General features: G+C 43.8%; 1 protein-coding gene across 4 annotated transcripts in view; it reads right to left on the reverse strand.

Annotated features, from left to right (window-relative positions):
• CLSTN1 (calsyntenin 1) overlaps window positions 1-22,346 on the reverse strand; it is a 128,080-nt gene that overhangs the window by 80,770 nt on the left and 24,964 nt on the right. For all 4 annotated transcript variants that reach the window (XM_073603532.1, XM_073603531.1, XM_073603529.1 and 1 more), the window contains exon 2: window positions 14,248-14,370. In XM_073603532.1, the coding sequence (XP_073459633.1) occupies window positions 14,248-14,370 (123 nt within the window). The remainder of the gene's footprint in view (window positions 1-14,247; window positions 14,371-22,346) is intronic.

The raw sequence follows: 22,346 nt of genomic DNA on the forward strand, positions 1-22,346 counted from the left end.
AAAAAAAAAAAAAAACGTGCAATTGTCATTGAAAGTACGATAGTGCTGAAACCTGAAAACTGGCCTGGGCAGGAAGGGGGCAAAAGCGCCCGGTATTGAAGCGGTTAAACAGAACCTGTCACCAAAATAATCATCACATAGTGAATTGTTGTCCCCTATGATATGGGGGGGGGAAACATTGGAGTATAGAAAAATAATTTTTTTTTTAATTGTAAAAATTGGGTAATTTATTGCATTTTTGTGCCCCCAAAATTAACCTTTTTCATTTTTTTTTTTACTAAATGTTGCGCTTCCTAGACCTTTGTGGTAATATCGTGACATAAAAAAAAAAAAAAAAACTACCACTATTTTATTCTCTACGGTGTCTGCTTTCAGAAAATATATGTTTGGGGGTTTTATGTAAACTTCAGGCCTAAAATTATTTTTTTTAAACGTGCAAAAAAAAAAAAAAAAAAAAAAAAAAAACAAGGTCTTGCTGTAAAAAAAAAGGTCTTGCTGTAAAAGTGTTAAAAGGATAAGTTCACCTCCGGGAACATGTTACATGTTCTACCCGTAAGCTTCGTTGGTTAAAAAAAAAAAAAAAACTGGCTCCTAACTTTTTTAGCTGGCTCCTAGATTCAAAGCAAATTTGTCCAGCCCTGCTCTAAACTTATCCTTTCTAATAGGACTGATAGCATAGTGGTGTGTTAAAGCAATGTTTTTATTTTATCATAAAATATGGGAGCATTGGTCCTCCATAGTGCTGATGCTCTAACGGCAGGCTAAAGGGACAGGGTCCGGGGTATTCCCTCCTCAGCCCCATCACCACTTACAGAAAGTATTCCTAAAATCATAACACAGCTATCATTTGTTACCATCTTACATACAAATACAGCTTATCTGCCTTTTTTTTTTTTTTTTTTTTTTACATGAATCGCTGTTACCTGCTGTTTTGCAGAACTCAGCAGGCTGCGTATAAATAGTGAGTTAATGGAAAGTCTGGAAAAACGGTGAACTTGATAGCATCGCTAATGGAAATAGCCGTGGATCACAGGCTATGTTTATCACTGGGAAAGCCACAAATCCCCCCCCCCCATGGGTAATCTCGTAATTCTCCTTCTCCAAGTTTATACTGATGCCGGGTGCGGGCAGGATGGTGCAGATAACTGGAATAATAGAAATGGGCGTGGGCGCATCCAGAGCTCAAAATATGGTGACTGAATGGTGGGGATTAAATTGGGGAACTTTTTTTTTTTTTTAAAACACGCGGGTCATCTGCAGTGTAACAAAATGCACCTCAGTAAAAATACATTTGCTAAAAATATTTTTTTCTTGGCTTCATTTTAGTGTATTCAAATCTAATACATTTAACACTCCCCTCCCCCAAGACTGACAATGCTGCTGTCTGCTCTGCCTCCTGTGCCCATTCATCCAGTGCTGTGTCTCACCAATACAGGAGGTGTGTTACTGGCTAGATCACCGGTGACAACAAAGGGGGGGCGGCTAATAAAAAGGTAACTAAAGCAGCCACCTCATCTAACGATTGGAGAGCTGCAACATAAAACATTTTTGGTACCACTTTAACCTCTTCCGGACCGCCGCGCGCCGATATACGTCTATATATATATACTATATATATATTTAAATACGATATACGTATTTAAAGAAGAATATCGTTGTTATGGCAGCAAATAGCTGTCATAACCCCAGTATTCTCTTTGTTCAGCTGGCGGTCCACTTCAAGATCAAAGTGGTCTCTGAGGCGGATTCGCCGCAAGATCACTTTTATCGGCGCCCCCTCCCGCCGCGCTCTGGTGCCCTCTGCCGCTTACCAGAGCCGTCCGCAGCAGCGGAGTCAATCGGATGTTGCTCCTTCCTTGGCATGGAGATGAGTGAGGGGAAGATGGCCCCCACCCGTCTCCATGACATTGCAGGGCGGAAGCGACGTCAAAACATTACTTCCGCCCATAGCTGTTAAAGGGCCATTTTTTTTTAAATTCTTTTTTTAAATGATAATTTTTTTTTTATTATTGCATTTTAGTGTAAATATGAGATCTGAGGTCTTTTTGACCCCAGATCTCATATTTAAGTGGTCCTGTCATGCTTTTTTTTTCTATTACAAGGGATGTTTACATTCCCTGTAATAGGAATAAAAGTGACACCATTTTTTTTTAAAAGAACAGTGTAAAAATAAAAAGGTAAAATAAATAAGGCATAAAAAAAAATTTAAACGCGCCCATCCCGACGAGCTCGCGTGCAGAAGCGAACGCATACGTAAGTAGCGCCCGCATATGAAAACGATGTTCAAACCACACATTTGAGATATCACCGCGATCGGTAGAGCGAGAGCAATAATTCTAGCCCTAGACCTCCTCTGTAACCTAAAACATGCAATCTGTAGAATGTTTTAAACAACGCCTATGGAGATTTTTAAGGATAAAAGTTTGTCGCCATTCAATGAGCGGGCGCACTTTTGAAGTGTGACATGTTGGGTATCAATTTACTCGGCGTAACATTATCTTTCACAATATATAAAAAAAAAATGGGCTATAACTTTACTGTTGTCTTATTTTTTTAATTCAAAAAAGTGTATTTTTTTTTTCCAAAAAAAGTGCGCTTGTAAGACCGCTGCGCAAATACGGTGTGACAGAAAGTATTGCAACGACCGCCATTTTATTCTCTAGGGTGTTAGAAAAAAAATGTACAATGTTTGGGTGGTTCGAAGTAATTTTCTAGCAAAAAAAAACTGTTTTTAAACTTGTAAACAACACATCTAAAAAAAAGAGGCTCGGTCCTTAAGTGGTTAAGAATTAAAGTACAAAAACTCTGCATTTCCGACTCTCATTTTGCTGGGTACAGGTGGCACAGGCTGGTTTCTCACTCCGCAACATTTTTCTGAACAGTCATGTATGTGCAACCTAATCTTTTGAAGTGCAATGTAATAGCATTGTAAAACCCAATAAAAAAAAAAAAAAAAAAAAAAACTCTACATTCTCAGGGAAAAAAGGCCATTTTATACCATGGTGATTGGGAGTCTGAACTACATAGTGTTTCTAGAATCATACGTTCCAAAGCAGAGAGAACCGCCGACAGTCTACTCCACCGCAGACGCATGCGAGAGCCTAAACCCGAGCTGTGTCCAATGTGCTGAACGGCAGCTAAGCAGCTTAATGTGTCTGTGCAATCGGATCTCGCATAAAAACATTTCAAGCGTACTTAATGGGCTTCTCACAATTTACACTCCACAAAACACCTACTGCAGAGGCTGGGACAAAGCCTCAGCTATTTGTCAGCAGAGGGGGGGGGGAGGGCAGAACAAGGCCATATTGTTTACTACAGGGAGACCAAGGAGCCTCGCTGATTCAATGCCCATGGAATGTGTCCCTCTTCAGCGTCACAGATTTCTGTGGAATGAGAAAAATTACTTTTCTGGGCGATATTTGCAAATGATTCGAGGAATCCAAAAATGTATCATCCATCTAAGACTCCCCCCCCCCCCCCCCCACAGATGCAGCAGCTGATAAGGGCATTAAGAATTTGTCAATTTATGTAGTTAAAGCGCAAGTTCACATTTACGGAAAAATTACTTAGGACCCCCAGCTCACCCCCCCCAGTCCTGCTGACCTGTTGCAACGTGATCTCCAGTTCTGAGCCCCGGTTTAGCCGTGTTAGGAGTCCGGGGCTTAGAAATCCCCTCGGCATTCATGCGTCTTCTACCCCGCTGACAGGACAGGCTACGCGTGTTCTGATTGGTCGTGCCGCCTATATGACGGCGCCGGCCAACTAGAATGCTCCAAAACGTCCCTCCTGACAGGGTACGTTTTGGAGATTCAGCTGCGGGTATTTCTATTCTAAGCCCCAGACACGGCTATACCGGGGCTCAGAACAGGAGATCCCCACAATCCAGGTCAGCGGGACCAGGGGGGGGGGGGGTGAGGAGGGGGTCCTGTGACAGATTTTTCTGTAAAAGGTGAACATACCCTTTAACGGCATTGTAAATGCAAACTTTTTTTTTTTTTTTGTAAATAATGAACAGGTTTACACTTACCTGCCCCGTGCAAAGGCATTACACAGAACAGCTCTGAGCCTCCTCTTCTGGGGTCCCCAGCCAGCACGTTGTGCTCCTCAGAGTGCCATTTCCTATGGGGACACTCATGCGGGCTTGCTCCCGAGCCACGCTGCCTGCATCTATAGACACAGACAGCGGGGCTTGGCTCTGACCCCTGCCACCGGCTTTGACTGACAGCAGTTGGAATCAATGACTCCTGTTGCCTCAACAAAACCTGAGAGACCAGGAAGTGAGATCGAATGAGGTACTGTACTACTACCTAAACATTTTGTACTAGGGTTGCACCGATACTAAGGATTTGCATGAGGGTATCGGTACTTGTGTAAATGCTCCAATACCTGAAACCAATACTTTCAGGCTCAGTTCTTTCAGCGGTCAGCGGGATTACCACAAAAACAAAAAAAAAAAACGGAAATTATAGGTTGTTAAGGAGTGGGGCTGCCCTAACAACCGATGACTCATTCAGCTGTCAGTGGGGTTCCCATGCTGACAGCTGAAGTGTAAACGAAGCAATTGAAGATCTCAAAAAATAAAATAGAAAAAAAACAACATTGCTACATAGTTACATAGTAGGTGAGGTTGAAAAAAGACACACGTCCATCAAGTCCAACCTATGTGTGTGGCTCAGTGGCTGAGCCACTGAAATAGAAAAGGTAAAAAAGAAACATTGTTTCTTTTTGAATCTTTCTGTTTCTTCATCTACAGATCAAAAGGGATGCACTTCAATCTGCAGATGAAGTCAGTTTAACCACTTAGGATTGAACCTATTTCTGACACTTGTTGTTTGCAAGTTAAAATCATTTTTTTTGCTAGAAAATTACTTAGAACCCCCAAACATTATATATACAGTTGTGCTCATAAGTTTACATTTTGAATTTATGATTTCTTGGCCATTTTTCAGAGAATATGAACAACACAAAAACATTTCTTTCATTCATGGTTAGTTTTTGGCTGAAGCCATTTATTATCAATCAACTGTGTTTACTCTTTTTATAATCCTAATGGCAACAGAAACTACCCAAATGACCCTGATCAAAATTTTACATACCCTGGTGATTTTGGCCTGATAACATGCACACAAGTTGACACAAAGGGGTTTGAATGGCTATTAAAAGTTAACCATCCTCACCTGTGATCTGTTTGCTTGTAATTAGTGTGTGTATAAAATGTCAATGAGTTTATGGACTCCTGACAGACCCTTGCATCTTTCATCCAGTGCTGCACTGATGTTTCTGGATTCTGAGTCATGGGGAAAGCAAAAGAATTGTCAAAGGATCTGCGGGAAAAGGTAGTAGAACTGTATAAAACTGGAAAGGGATATAAAAAGATATCCAAGGAATTGAGAATGCCAATCAGCAGTGTTCAAACTCTAACCAAGAAGTGGAAAATGAGGGGTTCTGCTGAAACCAAACAACAGTCAGGTAGACCAACTAAAATTTCAGCCACAACTGCCAGGAAAATTGTTCGGGATGCAAAGAAAAACCCACAAATAACTTCAGGTGAAATACAGGACTCTCTGAAAACATGTGGTGTGGCTGTTTCATGATGCACAATAAGGAGGCACTTGAAGAAAGAAGGGCTGCATGGTCGAGTCGCCAGAAGAAAGCCACAAAAGCACAGGAAATGTGGTCAAAATTGATGGCAAGATGAATGCAGTATGTTATCAAAAAATACTGGAGGGACATTTGCATTCATCAGCCAGGAAGCTGCGCATGGGACGTACTTGGACATTCCAACATGACAATGATCCAAAACACAAGGCCTAGTTGACCTATCATTGGCTACAGCAGAATAAAGTGAAGGTTCTGGAGTGGCCATCTCAGTCTCCTGACCTCAATATCATTGAACCACTCTGGGGAGATCTCAAACGTGCCGTTCATGCAAGACAGCCCAAGAATTTCCAGGAACTGGAGGCTTTTTGCCAAGAGGAATGGGCAGCTTTACCATCTAAGAAGATAAAGAGCCTCATCCACAAATACCACAAAAAACTTCAAGCTGTCATTGATGTTAAAGGGGGCAATACACGGTATTAAGAACTGGGGTATGTAAACTTTTGATCAGGGTCATTTGGGTAGTTTGTGTTGTGGTTAGGATTTAAAAAGAGTAAACACAGTTGATTGATAATAAATGGCTTCAGCCAAACACCAACCATGAGAGCACTTTCACATTGGGGCGGGCTATTTTTAGCGGCACTTTACCGTCATTTTTGCGGCACTTTTCAGCCCCGCTAAACGGCTGAAAAAGGGTTAAAAGTGCCCACAGAGCGCCGCTAAGGCGGCGTTTTGCCAGCGCAGACCATTGATTTCAATGGGCGGGGGCGCTGTAGGAGCAGTGTATACACCGCTCCTACAGTGCCTCAAGAATGCTGCTTGTAATCCTGCCAGGGCACCACGGCAGTGTGAAAGCCCTTGGGCTGGTGTGGTTACACATGGTCTGCGGCTGTGAGGCCGGTTGGATGTACTGCCGAATTCTCTGACACGCCTTTAGAGACTGCTTATGGTAGAGAAATGGACATTCAATTCAAGGGCAACAGCTCTGGCGGACATTCCTGCAGTCAGCATGCCAATTGCACGCTCCCTCAAAACTTGCGAGATCTGTGGCATTGTGCTGTGTGATAAAACTGCACATTTTAGAGTGGCCTTTTATTGTGGCCAGCCTAAGGCACACCTGTGCAATAATCATGCTGTCTAATCAGCATCTTGATATGCCACACCTGTGAGGTGGATGCATTATCTCGGCAAAGGAGAAATGCTCACTAACACAGATTTAGACAGATTTGTGAACAATATTTGAGAGAAATAGGCCTTTTGTGTACACAGAAAAAGTCGTAGATCTTTGCGTTCATCTCATGATAAATAGGAGCAAACACAAAAGTGTTGCGTTTATAATTATGATAGATATATATATTAAAAAAAATTTACATTTATTTAATGTTCCTGTTTTATCTCCTTATTAACCCCTAATTTACTCTAATCAGCCTTAATTAACTCCTTATTCTCCTTCCCCATTTAATTATTTTCCTGATTTTTTTTTTGTTCACTTCCAAATTTATAAACTATTAATCTTTAAAACTTGTTTTTTGTTTGCTTTGTTCAATAATATTTTTTACACCTATATATTAGTACTCACAATATGCATTAGAAGTTGCAGCAAGTCAGATAAGGAGTCCACTTAATTTCTCAGCTGGAAGACATCCAGGATCATCAAACCCTCTCCCTACCCAGACTGACCGTCTCTGGCCAGCCCCTTCCATTCATTGGATTTCAGTTCTTTCAAACATGTTAGCTCAGAGTCACATGTGGGTGTCACCTAGAGTGGTCTGCAGGCAAATGCAGTCTAAAAATGCCACTCCTCCAGAATGACACCCGCCCATAAAGACATTTTGATATTTGCATAACTCCTCCCAAGAGCCAGCCTACTGCTTGCATCAGAGCTCTTGAGAGGAGCACTGAGGCCGGGCACTGTGATGTCATCAGAAGTTATGTACAGCCCCCATCCAGCCCCTCCCACCAGCCATGATCTGCCTGCATGCATTGAGAAGCACACAGACCCTGTGATCACATCACTGGGTCTAAAATTACATATACAGAAACATTTAAAGGTTTTATTTAATTAGAAACTCATTAGCATGCTGAAAGTGGGATGAAGGAACCGGGAAAGGCAAAATATAAGCAGAACATAAGCAGATTAAACTTCAGCTTTCAAAGCGCCAACAGGTTTTCTTTCTTGCCATTTGTTTCCCATTGTGGAGATTTTCCTTCACTTCAGGCTCAATAGACAAAAGGAAGAGAGATGAAACCTTTCCAAAGCAAAGGAAGACTCTTTTTACTGAAAGGTCACCACAACAAGTACAAGCAGAAGATACCTAAAGCTCAACCCCATGATTGAAAAATACTTGCCGAGATTCGGTACTCAGGCAGGGGGGGGGATCCCCACTCTCCCTGTTCGAACATCCAAAGCAGAAATTAGGCCGGAAACTTGACAACTCCTTGGTAATATCCTTTATTTGGCTACATCATATACACAGGATCAATGCTGACATGTTTCGGCTATTGCAGCTTTACTCATAGCAGCCTTACTAACATACTATATGAGTAAAGCTGTAATAGCCGAAACAAGTCAGCATTGATTCTGTGTACATGATGCAGCCAAGTAAAGGATATTACCAAGAAGTTCCCAGCTTAATTTCTGCTTTGGGTCACCAGAACAAGTGTCTCCAGTGGAAGATTTCCCTCTATTCGGCCTGCTTTACATGGGCTTCAGCTTGTATAAGAACAGCAAGCTTTGACAAAGCATTTGCAGAGCTTTCAGCAAGCTTTGTTAAAACTACTATTCAACTCCAGTTTGTAAATGTTGAACACACATTCTAATAGGAGTGCCGACTGCCACTTTAAAGTGGTTGTAAACCCTTTACAACCACTTTATACTACAGGCAAGGCTATAATTAGGCTTACCTGTAGTTACACTGGATATCTCCTAAACCTGCACGGTTTAGGAGATATCCCTGTATTTGCATGTGCCGATGTCATCGGCTCATGCGCACTTAAGCAAACTGAAGCAAGGGGCTCTGGCCAATCACAGTGACAGAGCCGCAATACCCAGAAGTAACCCCCCCCCGGGAGATTTCCGCCGCCGGAGCGGTGAACGAGGACCGCTGCGGGGGCTTCAATCTCAGGTAAGTAATTAATAATGAGCTAGTATGCAATGCATACTAGCTCATTATGCATTTGTCTTGCAGGGTTTTTTGTTTTTTTTTTTTTAGGATTTTTTTAAAACGGGTTTACAACCACTTTAAGCAAGCTGCTAGCAGGCTTCAGCACTTGAAGCCTGCTAGCAGCTTGCTCAAAGTGACCATCAACACTCCCATTAGGAGTCACTTGCTCTCTCCTGTTATCAATCTTTAACAGCAACTATTTTAAAGCAACAAAGCTCAATAAATCATAAGGCCTCATTGACTCTGGCAAAGACAAACATGCACTTACAGGACATTTAAAAAATGTACCTGGCATAATCCACACACTGTGAATTTTCCTGCGTTTAGGTGCATTTTGTTTAGCTGGTATTTAGAAAAAGAAAGAAATCTGTGTCCAGGGACACACTAAATATAATCAATGCATCTAAAACACATGTAAACATGTGTACATGTAATAAAGTTTGTTTATATGCCCCAGATAATTTATCTTGTGTTTAAATAAACCTGATACAGGAGACTGGTGTGAATGCACAGTAGTGGGCTCTGAGTTTAACACAAGCAAAGAGCAAGGATACTAATTTCAGTAATAAAGCACAGGACTGTCAATTCTCTAAGACAAAGGGTTATTTTATATGCATTCATTACTTTAGCTCATCAAAATGTTCGCTTCACAAACAGAGCATGGCTATGGAATATTTTCTTTTGCATGGACTTTTAACATTTGAAAGCCTCCATTTCTAATGAAGTATTGTTTTATCTCCTGAAGCGTTCTTCCTTCCATCCTGAGGCTAGCAGTATTTTCATACTTGTGATCACCTTTTGTAAATTGATTTTTAATACAGAATACAAAAAAAGTGCCAATGTCCATACAGTAAATTCAGTGCAATAACATGGAAATCATATTTAAAATTATAAATCCCAACAGAAAAGACAGTTAATACTGGCAAATAACAGAGGTATTGAAGTTAACACATATAATGCTATTGTGAACTGATGCCAATAGAGTAAAAAATGAAAGCCAAAAAAGAAGAAAAAGTGAGAGAGATGAAAAAAAAAAAAGAATAAACGAGAGACAGAGAGAAGGAGCTATGAGAACGAGAGAGAGAGAAGAAGCTATGAGAGAGAGAGAGAGAGAGAGAGAGAGAGAGAGAGAGAGAGAGAGAGAGAGAGAGAGAGAGAGAGAAGAAGCTATGAGAGAGAGAGAGAGAGAGAGAGAGAGAGAGAGAGAGAGAAGAAGCTATGAGAGAGAGAGAGAGAGAGAGAGAGAGAGAGAGAGAGAGAGAGAAGAAGAAGCTATGAGAACGAGAGAGAGAGAAGAAGAAATGTGAACAAGAGAGAGAGAGAGAGAGAGAGAGAGAGAGAGAGAAGGAGCTATGAGAACGAGAGAGAGAGAGAGAGAGAGAGAGAGAGAGAGAGAGAGAGAGAGAGAGAGAGAAGGAGAGGAACTATAGGATGGCCTCCCAGTGTAGTAAACCATTTATTAATAGTATTGCACTTACAACAAAAAAAATTGAAAAAAAGCCATTAAAAATCTCACTGTGCAGCTGCAAGCCAATTCTCTTGCGGCATCAACTGGCTCCTCCCACACATTACATGACACCCAAGTGACCTAATCAGAGAAACAAGCGAGGTGTAAAGGATTCTATATATAGCTTATTAGACTGTGGGCATAATCTGCCACCATTATGTTGTGGCTCGCCTATAGAGAAGTATTACAGTGGCCATGTTTTTCTAGCCGATTGAAATGTTGGCAGTATCAGCAGTAATTTTGTTGTGGACTGCCTATTGATTGTACTGCCGCGGCCATGTTTTTGTAGTCCCGAGAGAGAGAGAGAGAAAGAGAGAGCGCACAGAGAAAGAGAGAGCGAGCGCACTGAAAGAGAGAGAGCGCACAGAGAGAAAGAGAGAGGGAGCACAGAGAGAAAGAGAGAGAGAGAGAGAGAGAAAGAGAGAGGGAGCACAGAGAGAAAGAGAGAGAGAGAGAGAAAGAGAGAGCGCCACAGAGAAAGAGAGAGCGAGCGCACAGAGAGAAAGAGAGCGAGCGCACAGAGAGAAGAGAGCGAGCGCACAGAGAGAAAGAGAGCGAGCGCACAGAGAGAAAGAGAGCGAGCGCACAGAGAGAAAGAGAGCGAGCGCACAGAGAGAAAGAGAGCGAGCGCACAGAGAGAAAGAGAGCGAGCGCACAGAGAGAAAGAGAGCGAGCGCACAGAGAGAAAGAGAGCGAGCGCACAGAGAGAAAGAGAGCGAGCGCACAGAGAGAAAGAGAGAGAGCGCACAGAGAGAAAGAGAGAGAGCGCACAGAGAGAAAGAGAGAGAGCGCACAGAGAGAAAGAGAGAGAGCGCACAGAGAGAAAGAGAGAGAGCGCACAGAGAGAAAGAGAGAGAGCGCACAGAGAGAAAGAGAGAGAGCGCACAGAGAGAGAGAGAGCGCACAGAGAGAGAGGAGAGCGCACAGAGAGAGAGAGAGCGCACAGAGAGAGAGAGAGCGCACAGAGAGAGAGAGAGCGCACAGAGAGAGAGAGCGCGCACAGAGAGAGAGCGCGCACAGAGAGAGAGCGCGCACAGAGAGAGAGCGCGCACAGAGAGAGAGAGCGCGCACAGAGAGAGAGAGCGCGCACAGAGAGAGAGAGCGCGCACAGAGAGAGAGAGCGCGCACAGAGAGAGAGAGCGCGCACAGAGAGAGAGAGCGCGCACAGAGAGAGAGCGCGCACAGAGAGAGCGAGCGCGCACAGAGAGAGCGAGCGCGCACAGAGAGCGCGCACAGAGAGAGAGCGCGCACAGAGAGAGAGCGCGCACAGAGAGAGAGCGCGCTCTCCTTCTCATAGCTCCTCTCTCTCTTTCGTTCGCATAGCTCCTTCTCCTCTCTCTCTCTTTCGTTCTCATAGCTCCTTCTCCTCTCTTGCTCTCTCTCGTTCTCATAGTTTCTTCTCTCTCTGTCTCTCTCGTTCTCATAGCTCCTTCTCTGTCTCTCTCGTTCTCATAGCTCCTTTTCTCTCTCTCGTTCTCATAGCTCCTCTCTCTCGTTCTCATAGCTCCTCTCTCTCTCTCATCATAGCTCCTCTCTCTCTCTCTCTCATAGCTCCTCTCTCTCTCTCTCATAGCTCCTCTCTCTCTCTCTCTCATAGCTCCTCTCTCTCTCTCTCATAGCTCCTCTCTCTCTCTCTCATAGCTCCTCTCTCTCTCTCTCATAGCTCCTTCTCTCTCATAGCTCCTTCTCTCTCTCTCTCATAGCTCCTTCTCTCTCTCTCTCATAGCTCCTTCTCTCTCTCTCATAGCTCCTTCTCTCTCTCTCATAGCTCCTTCTCTCTCTCTCATAGCTCCTTCTCTCTCTCTCATAGCTCCTTCTCTCTCCTCTCATAGCTCCTTCTCTCTCTCTCTCATAGCTCCTTCTCTCTCTCTGTCTCTCTCTCGTTCTCATAGCTCCTTCTCTCTCTCTCGTTCTCATAGCTCCCTTCTCTCTCTCTCGTTCTCATAGCTCCTTCCCTCTCTCTCGTTCTCATAGCTCCTTCTCTGTCTCTCGTTCTCATAGCTGCTTCTCTCTCTCTCTCCCTCTCTCGTTCTCATAGCTCCTCTCTCTCTCCCTCTCTCGTTCTCATAGCTCCTTCTCTCTCTCTCTCTCTCTCTCATAGCTCCTTCTCTCTCTCTCATAGCTCCTTCTCTCTCTCTCATAGCTCCTTCTCTCTCTCTCATAGCTCCTTCTCTCTCTCTCATAGCTCCTTCTCTCTCTCTCTCATAGCTCCTTCTCTCTCTCTCTCTCTCTCTCTTAGCTCCTTCTCTCTCTCTCTCTTAGCTCCTTCGCTCTCTCTCTCTCTTAGCTCCTTCTCTCTCTCTCTTAGCTCCTTCGCTCTCTCTCTTAGCTCCTTCGCTCTCCTCTCTCTCTTAGCTCCTTCGCTCTCTCTCTCTCTTAGCTCCTTCTCTCTCTCTCTCTCTAGCTCCTTCTCTCTCTCTCTCTTAGCTCCTTCTCTCTCTCTCTCTTAGCTCCTTCTCTCTCTCTCTCTTAGCTCCTTCTCTCTCTCTCTCTTAGCTCCTTCGCTCTCTCTCTCTCTTAGCTCCTTCGCTTTCTCTCGTTCTCATAGCTCCTTTCTCTCTCATAGCTCCTTTCTCTCTCATAGCTCCTTTCTCTCTCATAGCTCCTTCTCTCCTTCTCATAGCTCCTTCTCTCTCTCTCTCTCTCTCGTTTCTCATAGCTCCTTCTTTCGTGCGCTGCGAAAGAGAGCACGCGCGCTGCTGAAAGAGAGAGCACGCGCGCTGCGAAAGAGAGCGCACGCGCGCTGCGAAAGAGAGCGCACGCGCGCTGCGAAAGAGAGCGCACGCGCGCTGCGAAAGAGAGAGCACGCGCGCTGCGAAAGAGAGAGCACTGCGCGCTGCGAAAGAGAGAGCACGCGCGCTGCGAAAGAGAGCGCACTAGCGCGCGCTGCGAAAGAGAGAGCACGCGCGCTGCGAAAGAGAGAGCACGCGCGCTGCGAAAGAGAGAGCACGCGCGCTGCGAAAGAGAGAGCACGCGCGCTGCGAAAGAGAGAGCACGCGCGCTGCGAAAGAGAGAGCACGCGCGCTGCGAAAGAGTGAGAGTGCTATGAGAGAGTGTGCGCTATGAGAGAGAGCCTGAGTGCTTGAGAATGCTAAGAAAACAAGAGAGGTAGGAAAGAGAGAGCGTGACAGGAAAGCGAGAGAGAGGCAAGAGCACCCTATGAGAACGATAGAGAGCTATAAAAACAAGAGAAAGAAAGATATGAAGACAAGAGAGAGAGACGAGAACAAGTGAGAGAGAGAAAATAAAGAAAAAAAGGTGAGACAGAAAGCGCAAAAAAAAAAAACACCAAGAAAGGCAGGAAAGAGGAAAAATAAAAAATAAAGGGAGAGAACGAGAGCAAAAGAAAATAAAGTGCATGATCAATAACATACACCCAGATGTGCACACACATTAGTATATTAGCCTGTCCACTTCCATATGTTTTTTTCAGAAATAGAAGAGCCCAAATAAGATTATATGAACAATTTGCTGTCAAAACGGAGTGGAACAATTGAAAGAGTGCTTCCCCCGGTCAGACGTGAGGTGCTGTCTGGCAGTCGAAGGCTTGGAAAGCCAGGGGCGAGGAAGCCATTGAGGCAGAACACCTCCGCAGTCCAATGCGATCATTCAGCAATGACGAGGCACAGCGGCAATGACTTGACGTGCCGTGGATGGTGTGCCAGGCCGGGGAGCCAGTTTCATCACTGCCAATTAGCCAAGCTCTGCATCAAATACTCTCAGTGTGTCCGGAGTCACATGGGATCCAGGCCGAACATCAAAAGACAATTGTTATGCAACAACGTGCGGAAATCACAGCAAGAAATTTAAAGTTAGCAATAAAAAAAAAAAAAAAAAACAAGGCTACAACATATCTATTTTATATAAAACAGACAAAAATGCAATATCAGCTCAACACATCATTAGGTTTATTTTACAATTTAGATAGAACATTGGAGAGAAGGTCATCACAGAACACAATATGAAGACGGGTCATACCTGCATAACGTAGCGGTGCATCCTTGTCTAGAGCTATAAGAGGAGGGTCTAGCAAGACGGCATTGTCGTTTTCCGTTACAATTCCATGGTAGGTGGTTTCGATCCATGGTTTATGCTTGTTAACTAAGAAAAAAAGAAAAGAAAATTAGGACAATGTGTTTTTTTAACAGCAATTGAAGTTGAACTATTTTCATACAGTAATGGGACTTCAATAAAATTGTAATAAACCTCGTTCTCCCAGGAAAATGGTTACACTGCACTGACTCAGAGCACACAGAGCCACTCACACCAGTCCCTGCCACAAAGGAGCTTACAATCTAATGACTCTAGCCATGTAGAGATATGCCTGCCTTGGCCAAGTATACATGGAAGCCAATAACCCGACATTTACAATGAACCTTCTCTGCTACACACAATCCCATCTCTAACACCATCAAAAAAGGAAACACTTGGTTAAAGTATATGTGAGCCCTCACCTCATACAACAACCCATTCAGATTAAAATAGAAATGAAAGGCAAAACATTTGTGTATAGATATGAAAAACATTATATCCCTTTTTCTTTTTTTATAAGGTTTATAAGTGAACACATTCCCTCCGTTCTCAGCTGCATAAGAGCTGGGGTAGAAGAAACAGCAGCTGACTGGTCTTCCCAGTAATGGGTGTGCAAGGGGGGGGGGGGGCGTCATATCATGACAAGTCTGGTCATTGGAGAGCAGGCTGAGTTCTCAGCACAGCTAGAATAACCGTGTTGCGCTCTCATGCCTAGAGTGGGTTTTTGATGGGAAAGAAGAGGGAATGGCAGGAACACCAGGGATTCCACACAAAGGAAGCACTACAAAGAGAACAGGAGACTCTCATACAAGTACATGGTACAGCAGACAAATATCTGGAATCTGAAGCGTTGGGTTGACATATTCTTTGACCACTTGACCTCCGGAAGATTTACCCACCTCACGACCAGGCCATTTTTTTTGCGATACGTTACTGTGGTACTTTGACCGACAATTGCGCAGTCGTGCAAATAACATTTTATATCATTTTTTTCACACAAACAAATAGAGCTTTCTTTTGGTGGTATTTGATCACCGCTGCGTTTTATTTTTTGCGCTATAAACAAAAACAGGCCGAACAATTTTGTAAAAAAAAAAAAAAAAAAATTAAAACTTTCTGCTATAAAAACCATTTCTTCATCAATTTGGGCCAATATGTATTCTGCTATATGTTTTTGGTTAAAAAAAAGAAAAATCCCAGTAAGCGTATATTGATTGGTTTCTGCGGGCGTTGTAGCTTCTACAAACTATGGGAAATATTTATAGTATTTTTTATTTATTTATACTAGTAATGGTGGCGATCGGCGACTTATAGCGGGACTGCAATATTGCGGCATACATTTCGACACTAACTGACACTAGTTTTTTGGGGACCAGTGACACTAATACAGTGATCAGTGCTAAAAAAATGTGCACGGTCACTGTACTAATGACACTGGCTGGGAAGGGGTTAACAATCAGGGTGATCAAAGGGTTAAATGTATGCCTAGCCAGTCTTTTTCTGTACTATGTGTGCTGTTTTCACTAAGGGAAGAGATTGATTATAGTCCCTGCTTTGCAGAGACACAAACTATATTCCTTCCCCTGTCAGAACTAGGATATGCCTTGCTTACATAGACGTCTCTCAGTTCTCTGTTCTTTACTGATGATCGGTGGGTGCCGGAGGACACAGAGTGCCCTACACCTGCAGATCCGCTTCTGCTGTGAATTATCACAGCAAAAGCGGCCCGCATGCACCCCCTGCAGGCGGAAGTCCGGATCTCACGTGTGTGTGTGTGTGTGTGTGTGTGTGTGTGTACATTATATATATATATATATATATATATATATATATATATATATATATATATATATATATATATATATATCAACTGGTTAACTGTTTCTCGCTGGATCCCAGTGCTGTCAATCAATGCCAGTGTCGAGGGAGCGGGGCTGAGTCCCGCTGTCTGTGTCAATGGACGCAGCATTAGGGCATGGGTGCGAACACGCACAAGTGCCCCCATGGGAAACGGCTTCCCATGGGGGGCACCGGACAGAGGGGGAGGGGCTAGAAGCTCCGGCGGGGGACCTGAATAGAGGTTTGCGGCTTGTTCGGTGTCCACTGCACAGAGCAGGTAAGTATAAATATGTTTATTTTTTTTATTACCTTTACAATAACTTTAAAGCAGGAGTTCCACCCAATCTTTGAAAGTACAATTACTGTCATGCCCATCCTGAATGCTATAATAAATGGCAATAAAAAGTTTTTTTTTTTTTTTTTTGTAAATACCTTTTTTTTTTACTTTTCTTCTGTAGGACTTCCAGCTGCGGCCGCCTAGGCGATTCCGTCACTAGGCGATTTGCAAGGGCTCCTGGGATAGCGGCATCATGTATCCCAGGAGTCCTTGCGAATCGCCTAGTGAGGAAATCTTGCGTTATTTCCAGATGCGCACGGGAGGATCGGGATGTCATGATTGACAGGTTGCTATTAGCAACGGGGCGGGATAGTCCGCCGACGCCGCCATTGCTATGGCAGCCTGTCAGGAAGAGAGGGAGAGAGCCTCTCACTGGCTTCACTGCTCAGGCGCGGGATCGGTAAGGCCAGCTGCACCGTATCCCGGAAATACACATGATGGCCCACTGCCTGCTTCCGAGATCAAGTAAGAAATTACAGATTTACAAATATGAAGACACTCAGTTATGCGAATATCCAAAGAATATCTTACAAGTACTAGGAATCACAGGGGTGCTTTTATCAAAAAATTGCTTAGGAGACTAGAGCTCTGCTTTAAGATATACTGCCAAGGCTTGACAAAATCTGCTTTGAATCTAAAAAAAAAAAAAAAAAAAAAATGAGCCGCCAGTTTAATTTCTTTAACAAAGCTTTATTTTCAACCACAAAAATAACAGATTGTAATTTTAAACATAAAGAAGACTAGAACCAAATATCATGGGCATTTAACTTATGCAGATAATGATCATATCCTGATGTGTGTTATGCAATATGTCAGTTTTTTTTTTTTTCAGAGTATAAAAATGTCAGAATAAAATAAAAGTTATAAATTACTTATTTCATAATCACACACATAGGTTGGACTTGATGGACTTGTGTCTTTTTTCAACCTCACCTACTATGTAACTATGTAACTATACTTACCCTGCCGGTCCCATGAGGCAGGCAATTATTTTGATTGCTTTTCTTTAATTTAATTTATTTAAAAAAAAAAAAAAAAAAAAAATCAGACAGCTCTCTCATTTAGTTACAATGCTACTGAATGAGACGGCTTTCTCACTAGGTCATTTCAAGAGGTGAACTTCCCTTTAAAACTCTCAAAGTGTGAAGATTTAACACTGGAAGTTGTTGGTGGGTACAATTTTGTAATGTGTGTGTGTTGTAATCATGTGTAACATGCTGTGTGAGCGAAACTCTGCTCACCTCCCTGCTTTGTCCAACAACGGGGACTAGAAGGGAGGAGGAGTGGTGAACCAAGATGCACACGGATTGGCTAATGCCGAAGGTAAGAGGAGTGCGGGAGAACCTTTTCTGCACAGCAGCTGATCTACTGGGGGAGGGGTGGAGAATACATGGAGGTGGCGGTATGTGAAGAAAAAAAAAACACTTAAGCAAAGAAACTAATACTCTCGTGCTGGCTTCACCCAGCCATAGTCTCGCGCTGGCATCACCCAGCCATAGTCTCGCGCTGGCATCACCCAGCCATAGTCTCGCGCTGGCATCACCCAGCCATAGTCCTCGCGCTGGCATCACCCAGCCATAGTCTCGCGCTGGCATCACCCAGCCATAGTCTCGCGCTGGCATCACCCAGCCATAGTCTCGTGCTGCCTTCACCCAGCCATAGTCTCCGCGCTGCCTTCACCCAGCCGTATTCTTCTGCTGGCATCACCCAGCCATAGTCTTCTGCTGGCATCACCCAGCCATAGTCTCGCGCTGGCATCACCCAGCCATAGTCTCGCGCTGGCATCACCCAGCCATAGGTCTCGCGCTGGCATCACCCAGCCATATTCTTCTGCTGGCATCACCCAGCCATAGTCTTCTGCTGGCATCACCCAGCCATAGTCTCGTGCTGGCATCACCCAGCCATAGTCCTCGCGCTGGCATCACCCAGCCATAGTCTCCTGCTGGCATCACCCAGCCATAGTCTCGTGCTGGCATCACCCAGCCATAGTCTCCTGCTGGCATCACCCAGCCATAGTCTCGTGCTGGCATCACCCAGCCATAGTCTCGTGCTGGCATCACCCAGCATAGTCTCGTGCTGGCATCACCCAGCCATAGTCTCGTGCTGCCTTCACCCAGCCATAGCTCTCGAGCTGGCATCACCCAGCCATAGTCTCGAGCTGGCATCACCCAGCCATAGTCTCGCGCCGGCATCACCCAGCCATAGTCTCGCGCCGGCATCACCCCTCCATAGCATCGTGCTGCCTTCACCCCTCCATAGCATCGTGCTGCCTTCACCCCTCCATAGCATCGTGCTGCCTTCACCCCTCCATAGCATCGTGCTGCCTTCACCCCTCCATAGCATCGTGCTGCCTTCACCCAGCCATAGTCTCATGCTGGCATCACCCAGCCATAGTCTTGTGCCGGCATCACCCCTCCATAGCCTCGTGCTGCCTTACCCAGCCATAGTCTCATGCTGGCTAATCAGATTCAAAGATTCATGACAGGTCATTCTTTTGAATGCTACTTGGTAAAAAAGACACTCAAAATGTGTGCGGATGTATCAAATGACGGGTGTATAACATCTAATCAGGGGAACATGTGTGAACAGGCAGGAAACCAGAAATGTCAAATAGGTAATATTTGCTGAAGGCTGAGTGGATTTGTTGCAAGGATTTGTAAAGTAATGGAAAAAACAAACCCACCTGACACATCAAACAACTAACCATTGGCAATGATAAATGTAATGACTCTCACCCCACCCCCCTTTCAGCAAACTCCCTAATGGACCAATCCAGGTGCTCATCAAAGCACACTCACATCTAATAACCACCAGCAAACATGGCCATTATGTCTACATGTAGCAACAGACATCCTTATTTATATACTGTATCCAAACCAAGATGGGGGTGTCTGCAGTCTATGCTGCATAAACATGCACACAATGTATTCTCCATTAGGGAAGAGGTGATGAGGGGTATGAGCACTTTGCGAAGATGGATAAATGGTCCATATAGTAACATTGTGAAGGTGTTCATTGCAAAAGACAAGAGTGCCCTGAAGGAAAAGTTTAAAGTGGTTGTAAACCCTTTACAACCACTTTATACTACAGATAAGCCTATAATAAGGCTTACCTGTGGCTACACTGGATATCTCCTAAACCTGCACGGTTTAGGAGATATTCTTGTATTTGCATGTGCCGACGTCATAGGCACATACGCACTTAAGCAAACTGTGCCATTACCGGTGTCATCGAGGCTCGGCCAATCACAGCGCCAGAGCCGCGATACCCGGAAGTAACCCCCGGAGCGATGTCGGCTGCTGGAGCCGTGACTGAGGACCGCTGCAGGGGCTTCAATCTCAGGTAAGTAATTCATAATGAGCTAGTATGCTATGCATACTAACTTATTATGTCTTTGCCTTGCAGGCTTTTTTGGGGGGATTTTTTTTTTTTTTTTTTAGGGTTTACAACCACTTTAACCATCACATATAGAAATGGGTTTTAAAACAGAACTTCACCCAAAATTGAAGAATCGGCTCAGGTGCCGACATCGCAGAACCATGGACAGGTAAGTGTCCTTATATTAAAAGTCAGCAGCTACAGTAAGGTCCATAAAAATATGGATGAGTGAGTTTGGGGTGGAGGATCTTGACTGGCCAGCACAGTCATGACCACAACCCAATAGAAAACCTTTGGGGTGAATTAGAGCTAAAACCTTCTCGTCCAAACATCGGTGCCTGACATCACAAATGCTCTTCTGGATGAATGGTCAAACACTCCCATAGACACATTCCTAAACCTTGTGGACAGCCTTCCCAGAAGAGTTGAAGCTGTTATAGCTGCAAAGGGTGGGCCAACTCAATATTGAACCCTACGGACTAATGCCGTGTACACACGGGCGGGACTTTTCGATTGGTCCGACGCAATCCGACCGTGTGTGGGCTTCATCGACCTTCAGATGACTTTTTCGGTCGAAAATCAGACGGACTTTAGAAATAGAACATGTTTCAAATCTTTCTGACGGACTCGAGTTCGTCTGTATGCTAGTCCGACGGACGAAAACCGACGCTAGGGCAGCTATTGGCTACTGGCTATGAACTTCCTTATTTTAGTCCGGTCGTACGTCATCACATTCCAATCCGTCGGACTTTGGTGTGATCGTGTGTAGGCAAGTCCGTCGGACCTATGATGACGAAAAGTCCGGCCGTGTGTACACGGCATAAGACTGGGATGCAAAGTGCATGTGTGTAAAGGCAGGCATCCCAATACTTTTGACAGTATAGTGTATCTATGCAAACAACTTATGTTAAATATATACGACAAAATAGGGGGTGACTAGTTCCCCTAGGTTTGGGAGGCAGTGCCACATCCGATGTATAAATACATGTAAAGAAAGGATTCCCCTAAGTGGACTTTAACGGCACTTATAAAAGAGTATAGATAGTAAAAATATATAGTAATGTATAAAAGGTAAAAAAGTTTTATTTATTTGAAAACAACATATATTAAAAAATTGTATACATAAAGTTCAACTAAACATCTATATAATACATAGCTTCAGTAGGGTCACCAAGTGGTGAATTGTTTTTATGTATACGTTTTAAATATATGTTGTTTTCAAATAAATAAAACTTTTTTACCTTTTATACATTACTATGTCTTTTTACTATCTATATTCTTTAATAAGTGCCGTTAAAGTCCACTTAGGGGAATCCTTTCTTTAAATGTTAAATATATACAGTACATGGCATGAAAAGAACAAGAAAGAACCCCTATCGGGGCTTTTAAGCAGCCAATAAAATGCAATATAGGTGGTTGAAAAAATTGGGTTTTATTGGTACAAAAAAATATATATAAATAACGTTAAAAGAGAAAATTCATTGAAATGAATACTGACTGTTAGAGTCAGGACACGAACTGAATATGGCGTACATATGCAACAGACAACAGCCTACAGTGAAAACAATTCAAGACACAATGTATACGGGGGCAGCCTAAATTCCCCCAATGTGAGCCTTGGGGTTAAATAACAATAAATGCCTCTAAATAAAGACAGTAGGCCATACAGTGTATGTGGGACAACAATAATTGTATGTATTAATCCTGACGCGTTTCGACCCTTCCGGGTCTTCTTCAGAGGATGGCTGTCCACACTAAAAGAAAGGTAGTAACATATATCAAACATAACATCAAATTTCCACGGTGCTAGAACCATACCATGCAAGCATACCCTGTAATGTAATTGAATAAATTGTATAGTTACCTATCGCAAGAATTGTGACACTACAATGTCATTGTTGACATTGCGAATGTTTGAGATGGTACAATTATTCCTTCGCTCCCCTGTCTCCCCCGTGTCGGACCAACTCCCCCGAGGGACGGGTGATGGACCAAAATGAGTCTTACGAGAGATCACGCTTACAAGCCCCCCATGTGGAGAGGGAGGGAAGAGGAGGGGCGAGACGGGCAATCCAAAACCGCACCCAGATAGGATTCACGTTAGTGCTACAAATCAAAAATGGAAAAATAACGGAGGGTCAGTTGATTCATACCATGTAGTTGGGAAGTTTTCCAACCCTGGAGTTCTGTATGCTTACTAAATTATAAGTCCATGGATGTACAGGAGGGCATTGCTAAAGAATGAAAAGGGAAGGAGAAAAGGGGAGGAAAGGGGGGGAAAGGGGGGGGAAGGGAAAGGGGAAGGAAGGGGAAAGAGGGCGGAAGAAGGAAAAAGGGGAAAGGAAAGGCATGTGAGGAGAGAGTGAAAAGAAAAGGAAAGAAAAAGGTGAGTAAAGGAAGAGTTGAGTGAAATACAATTAAACTAGAAAATAGCAAATGCCCTGCTGACAATTGTTCACCATGCGACTTCGAAATATATAAGGAAATTGAT

Source organism: Aquarana catesbeiana, linkage group LG10 (assembly GCF_042186555.1).
Source record: "Aquarana catesbeiana isolate 2022-GZ linkage group LG10, ASM4218655v1, whole genome shotgun sequence".
Lineage (NCBI taxonomy): Eukaryota > Metazoa > Chordata > Amphibia > Anura > Ranidae > Aquarana > Aquarana catesbeiana.